This window comes from Nannospalax galili, unplaced genomic scaffold (assembly GCF_000622305.1).
Source record: "Nannospalax galili isolate Female #2095 unplaced genomic scaffold, S.galili_v1.0 scaffold886, whole genome shotgun sequence".
NCBI classification, from domain to species: Eukaryota; Metazoa; Chordata; class Mammalia; order Rodentia; family Spalacidae; genus Nannospalax; species Nannospalax galili.
In genome coordinates, this window is record NW_008355971.1 from 52,809 (window position 1) to 59,870 (window position 7,062).

General features: G+C 43.6%; 1 protein-coding gene across 7 annotated transcripts in view; it reads right to left on the bottom strand.

Annotated features, from left to right (window-relative positions):
- Positions 1-1,319: 1,319 nt before the first annotated feature.
- Positions 1,320-7,062, bottom strand: part of Znf565 (zinc finger protein 565) — a 19,753-nt gene continuing 14,010 nt past the window's right edge. For 6 of the 7 annotated variants that reach the window (XM_029556530.1, XM_017803402.2, XM_029556529.1 and 3 more), the window contains 2 exons: positions 6,518-6,613; positions 1,338-3,040 (listed from right to left, as the gene is read on the bottom strand). In XM_029556530.1, the coding sequence (XP_029412390.1) occupies positions 1,767-3,040; positions 6,518-6,613 (1,370 nt within the window). In that variant the 3' untranslated portion in view covers positions 1,338-1,766. Of the gene's footprint in view, positions 3,041-6,517; positions 6,614-7,062 lie in introns of all 7 variants that reach the window. The other variant, XM_017803404.2, reaches the window with a different exon arrangement.

Genomic DNA, 7,062 nt, shown 5'->3' on the forward strand with positions numbered 1-7,062 from the left:
TACCCACTTCAGAAAATATCAGAGATAGCAATGCATGTTAGATTATACACCATGGTATCTTCCACAAGGCAAATAATGGTTTCTTCAAAAAACAAGAAGTTAGCTGGGCATGGTAGTGCATGCCTGTAGTCCCAGAACTTGGGAGGCAGGAGGATTAAGAGTTCAAGGTCATCTTCAGCTACATAGTAAGTTTGAAGTCAACTGGGGTCACACTGTCTCAAAAATAAAAATAACTGGCCGGGTGTGGTGGTGCACACCTTTAATCCCAGCACTCAGGAGGCAGAGGCGGGTGGATCTCTGTGAGTTCAAGGCCAGCCTGGTCTACATAGTGAGTTCCAGGCCAGCTAGGGATACAGGGAGACCCTGTCTCAAAAAGACAACAACAACAACAAACCAAAAAACAAAAAGTGAAAAGAATAGGGGCTGGAGAGATGGCTTAATGGTTAAAAGCATGGCTGCTCTTGTAGAGGACCTAAGTTCAGTTCCCAGCACCCTCATCAGGCAGCTCAGAACCACCAGTACCTCCAGCTCCAGGGAATCTGACACCTTCTGGCATCCATGGGCACATGCATGTGTGCATCTATAGATATACACATACATGTACCTTAAAAGAAAGTACAAACAAGGGACAAAGAGATTGCATATGTCCAATGACAGTCATCGGCAGAGTGAGGCAATGCCAAGGTTGTGTTCTGGACAGCTTTAGTTGTCAGCTTGACACACCTGGGTAGAGAGGGACCCTCAACTGAGGGATTTCCTCCATTGGACTGGCCTGTGGCCATGTCTGTGAGGAATTTTCTTGATTGTTGAGTAACGTGGGAGGGCCCAGCCCACTGTGAGAGGTGCCAACCCTGGGCAGATGGTCTTGTGCTGTATAAGAAAACAGGCTAAGGATGTAAAGGCGATCTGGCTATGACATCTGTCACCCCGTTGATTGCCAGGGTTGATTTGGCTGATCTGGCTGGCTAGGTGGGTGTCCCTTCCTCAACTCTCCACATACGTCCCTCCAGAAGCTTTGTGCTTGGGAAGAGGATGATCTTCCTTGATAGAGGAGGATGGATCAAGGGCATAAGAGTAGCTGCGCTCCCCTGCTAGAACCTCCAAATAAGCTCTCAAGAAAACAGGCTGAGCACAGGCCAGGGGAGCAAGACAGTAAGCTGTGTTCCTCCATGGTCTGTGCTCCAGATTCCTGCCCTGAGTTCCTGCCTTGGCTTCCCTTGACAGTGGACTGTGCTGTAAGTCAAATAAACCCTTTCCCCACGTTGGTTTTGGTCAGTGTTTTTAGCATTGCAATTGAAAGCAAACTGGAACAGTTGGTCTACAATATATCAACCAAAAGCCACATTCACAATTTATGTTTTTGAGATGGGTATTTGTTTGTTGCCCAGGCTCATTTCAAACTCTTGCACCCAAGTAATCTTCCTGGTCAGCCCAAGCCACATAATCTTTTAATCAGGTCACTGTCTATTTGGAATTCCCAGAAATACAGGATATTTTGAGCCATAATAAAAGACTTTTCTACATTCATATTAGGTTGTTTTTAGCATAGGTTTGCTGATGCTTAGTAAACAGTGAACAAAGCAAGAAGAATCTGCACATTTCTTGAATTTTCTACTGGCATGAGTTCTCTGATAATCCTATACAGAAGTGACAAATGAAGGTTTTCCAACACTAGTTACATTACATCAAGTGTGATCTAACACTGACAGGTGTGAACTCTGCATAAAGGCCTGTCTACATCCCTGATGTTTGAGACTAGAATGTTTCTAGAGAGTATGAATTCGGTAATGGTTGATGAGCTGAGCACCGAGGATAAAAGCCTGCCCACATTCTCGACACTCATAAGGTTTGATACCAGGATGAAGTCTCTGATGTTCAGTAAGTTGTGAACTTCGAATAAAAGCCATTCCACACTCCCTACATTTGTAGGGTTTCTCATAAGTATGAATTCTCTGATGATTATTCAGCTGGGAAACACGAATAAAGGCTTTCCCACATTCCTTACATTCGTAGGGCTTGTCACCTGTGTGAATTCTTTGATGTTGAATGAGGTATGAACTACGACTAAAGGCCTTCCCACAGTCCTTACATTCAAAGGGTCTGTCACCAGTATGAACACTCTGATGTCGCCTGAGCTGTGCATGCTGTCTGAAGGCTTTCCCACATTCCTTACATTCATAAGGCTTTTCCCCAGAATGAATTCTTTGATGTCGAGTAACTTCTGAGCTATGGATAAAGCCCTTTCCACAGTCCTTGCACTCATAGGGCTTTTCCCCAGTGTGGATTCGCTGGTGTACAGTGAGCTGTGAGTGCTGTCTGAAGGCTTTCCCACATTCTTTACACTGATAGGGTCTAACTCCTGTATGAATTCTCCAATGGACAGTAAGCTGGGAGCCACGAATAAAAGCCTTCCCACAGTCTTGACATACATAGGGCTTCTCACCTGTATGAGTTCTTTGGTGCAGAATAAGCTGTGACTGCTGCCTAAAGGTCCGTCCACATTCTTTACATTCATAGGGTTTGAGACCAGCGTGAAGTCTCTGATGGAGAATGAGGTCTGAAGCACGACCGAAGGCCTTCCCACACTCCTGACAGTCGTAGGGTTTCTCACCTGTATGAATTCTCTGATGCTGAACAAGGTGTGAGACACGACTGAAGGCCTTCCTGCACACCCTACATTCAAAGGGCTTTTCACCAGTATGAATTTTCTGATGCTGCATAAGGTGTGAGCCACGGCTAAACACTTTCCCACATTCACTACATTCAATGACTTTCTTGCCAGTCCTGTCGCTCTGATGTAGGGTGACAGACGTGTGATGCTCAAAAGCAGGCATGTTTTCATAGGTGATTTCCACTTCCCGGTGATGGCATGCCTGACTCCCTTGCTGTCTTTCAAACTGGTCTTGGCATTCCCAGTCATCTGTGAAGCAGGAGTCATGGTCAGGGTCACGGTATTTAAAGCTTTCCATTCCCTCCCATGTGAATGACTCTACTGCAAAGAGATCTTTCTGTGGAAATGTCTCACACTTTGACTCCAAGTCTGAAAAATCAGAGAAAAGTAAATACAAGCTGTCTTTTTCAATGAGAAATGAAAAATTTCACAGTAAAATAGGGAAGACAAAATGAGTACTTTCATCATTGAAAAAATGGATAGTTTAAAAAGCTGGGCGTGGTGGTGCACGCCTTTAATCCTAGCACTCAGGAGGCAGAGGCAAGCGGATCTCTGTGAGTTTGAGGCCAGCCTGGTCTACATAGTGAGTTCCAGGACAGCTGGGGCTACAGGGAGACCCTGCCCCCCCCCCCAAAAAAAGGATGGCTTAATGTTTCAAATGCTGAGCAATTTCTAAAAAGCACATGAAAGCACACATATGATAAAAGTGCATATGGTATCAGAATGGGGCAAGAAAAGAAGTTAAGCCTCAGATTCTCAATTTTTTAAGATGCTTTTTATTTTATTTGTAGTATTTTTATTTTATGTGTATGAGTATATTGCCTGCACATAGGTAAGTGCACCTGTATTGTGCAATGCCCTCGGAAGAGGCTGTCGGATCCCCTGGGACTGGAGTTACAGACAGTTGTTAGCTGCCATGTGGGTCCTGGGATTCAAACCCGGGTCTTCTGAAAGAACAACCAGTGTTCTTGACTGCTGAACCATCTCTCCAACCCGTCTCAATTTTTTTAAATACTTAAAATTTTTTTTACTTTGTTTTTATTTTATGTGTGTGTGTATTTTGCGTATGTATGCAAGTGTACCCATGTTGTGCAATGCCTGTGGAGGACAGGACAGGGTATCAGATTACCTAGAACTGGAGTAACCGATGGTTGTTAGTTGCCATGTGGGTGCTGAGATTGGAACTCAGGTCTTCTTCAAGAGCAGCCAGTGCTCTTAACCACTGAGTCATCTCTGTAGCCCCAAAGTTCTCAATTTTTAAAACTTTATTTTAATTTTATGTGTATAAGTGTTTTGCCTGTCTGTATGTAAGTGCATCCATGTTATGCAATGCTCATGGAGGTCAGAAAAGGACATCAGATCTCCTGGAACTGGAGTTAAGGATGGTAACACCCATCCATGTGGGTGCTAGGAATTAAACAGGATCCTCTGCAAGAGCAGCCAGTGCTCTTAACTGCTGAGCATCTCTCCAGCCTCTGAGGTTCTCAGTTTTGATATTGATCAGAATCACTCAGAAAGCCCATTAACAATACAAATGTCTACATCTCTCTAGACTGAATCAAGGTCTATAGGGGCAGGGTCACAGTGTGTGCGTGCGCATGTGCTTGTCTGTGTGTGCATGCATGTGTATGTGCGTACACACATACAGGGAAACGGAAAGCTAGAAATGAGAATGAACAGGCACCTAGCTGTGACTGTATGAGCGGACTGAAGACCCTTACTCACAGGACCTCACACTTATTCAAAAAGAAAACAACAGGGTCAGCAAGATGTTTTAGCAGGTAAAAGCATCTGCTGACAAGCCTGACAACTGAGTTCGATCCCTGGTACCCACATGGTGGAAGAACCAATTCCTGAAATTGTCCTCTGACCTCCACACATGGACACACACATTTCAAATAAATGTTATTCAAAAAATTTTAAAAAGGAGCCTGGAGAGATGGCTCAGCGGTTAAGAGCACTGACTCTTGCAGAGGACCTGGGTTCTGTTATGGTTCAGATAGCCCCGCCCCCTCACCAACAGGGTCTCAGGGACCTTACAAGCTCCTGAGAAAAGGGAACTGAGTTGATAAGCACCCTGGTCTTTGAAGTCAAGAGAAGCAGACTTTTCTCCACTGTTTGGCCAACACAGCAGGCTTCCCCTTTGATCTCTAAAGAGGACAGGTTTTAACAGTCCAGCTCTCCTACCCCCCACCCCTGCCCAGCTTTAAAAATACATTTTCCACCTTCTGTAGGAAGCAGAAGCCCCCCCATTAAAAAGACCACAGCTCATGACCCGGGTAGACATTTTCCCTGCCCGGAATGGAGTCTGTCCCATGTGCTCCTTGGCTAATAAACTCTGCTTTCTCCTGATCAACCCTATTCATCACATGGCTACTTTTTACCTATCAGGTTCGATTCCCAGCACCCACATGGTGGCTACAAACCGTCCTTAACTCCAGTTCCAGGGGAATTTGACACCCTCTTCTGACCTCAGTGACATTGCATGACACAGGTGCACTCACATACATGCAGATAATATACTTGTACACATAAAATAAAAATAATAAATATTAAAAAAGAAGAAGAAAGTGTACAAGTCTTGGCTATAATGGACATAAGCAAAACAGGGAGGCAATGGTTAGAAATAATAAAGTCATGAATTGTTCATCTACCTCAAGGAGAACATTTAATGTTAGAAAAAACAGAATCTATGGTGGCGCACGCCTTTAATCCTAGCACTTAGGAGGCAGAGACAGGTGGATTGCTCTGAGTTTGAGGCCAGCCTGGTCTCCATAGTGAATTCAGGCCAGCTGTGACTACAGGGAGACCCTGTCTCAAAAAGACAAAAAATTTAAAAAAAAAAGAAAAGAAAAAACAGAATTTAGGCCACACGTGGTGGCGCACACCTTTAATCCCAGCACCAGGGAGGCAGAAGCAGGCAGATCTCTGTGAGTTTGAGGCCAGCCTGGTCTCCAATCCAGGCCAGCTAGGGCTATAGGGAGATCCTGTCTCAATAAGACAAACAAACAAACAAACAAAACAAGAAAAACAGAATTCAGGGTTAGAAGCACTAAGTGGGAAAAATCAGATATTTCTAAAAATACAATATTTCCTTTTTTTTTTTTCTTAAATGTGGTCCTAGGAACTGTTCAAATTTGGCCTTTTGAATGTCAGGTAAGGACTCTGCCACTGAGCTATACCTCCAGTCCTTAGAAAAGAGGGAGAGAGAGGGGGAGGGACAGGGGAGAGAGGGGGAGATGGGGAGAAAGAGGGAAAGAAACGGACGGGGTGGGAGAATGAGCACATGTCAGGATTTGAACTCAGGTCAAGGTCATCTGACTCCAGAGTCCACACCCTCAACCACACTTCTCAAAAGCTAAGAGAATACATGAATAAAAGAATGGCTGAATTAGATAAAACAAGAAGCAAGCCTTTTTTGGTTTTGACATGAACTCTCTACACAGTCTAGGCTGGCCTAGAACTTTCAATCCTCCCACCTCATTCTCCTGAGTTCTGGATCACAGGCATGTGCCCCCTATTCACCGGGAGGCAACTTTAGGAAAACAAGCTTTTTAAAGATATGAAGATTCCTGCCAAAAATAAATAAACGAACAAATAAATAATTGAATAAACAAAGCATGCAGACTGCAGGTCAAAAGGCAGCCATTGGGGGGGAAGCACATTCTTTTTTGAAGGGGGAGGAGAAAGGACGGGAGCTAAAGGCACAGACTAGCATTTCTTCCCTCTTCATGACTTCCTGTCTCAGGACTTTATTCCACAGCAACCTATGGACAGTAACCGTATGGGTTGACACTCTGGGCTGTTAGCCCCAGGACCTCTCCAGCCAGTCCAGCCCTCACTCACCTGGGTCCCATGGTCTTGTCATATAATTAGCAATCAACCATGGCTCTTTCCCTTGCTCCAATAAGGAGATGACATCAGGCTTAGAAATGACAAGTCCTGTTGACAGGAAAAGAAATGAGGCATGAGCATAGTGTTTAAAGTACAAACCCTATCCGTGCTCTCAAGGAAATCAAGATAATTATTTTTATTTTTTTAATTATTTATTTAATAACTACATGATTAGAAGAAGCCTTTCATTATAGCATTAACATATTCAGTAACAATTTCCAGAGCAAAGATGCATCTCTTTCAAAATTGGCTGTAAATTTCTAGGTTCATAGTTGAACTAATACAACTATACAATATTGAACTCAGTATAAATCTTGTAAGACATAAAATTGAGTGAGGTTTTAACCTTTAAAAAAGATCTCCATTTCATTTTAAAATATACTGTTTCCTATAGAAAAACTCATTTTTACTGCTATGAACACTTAGATGTTTTCACATGCATCTCTAATCTCTATATATCTGATTATTACTAGTAACAGTTGGTTACACTTGGATCC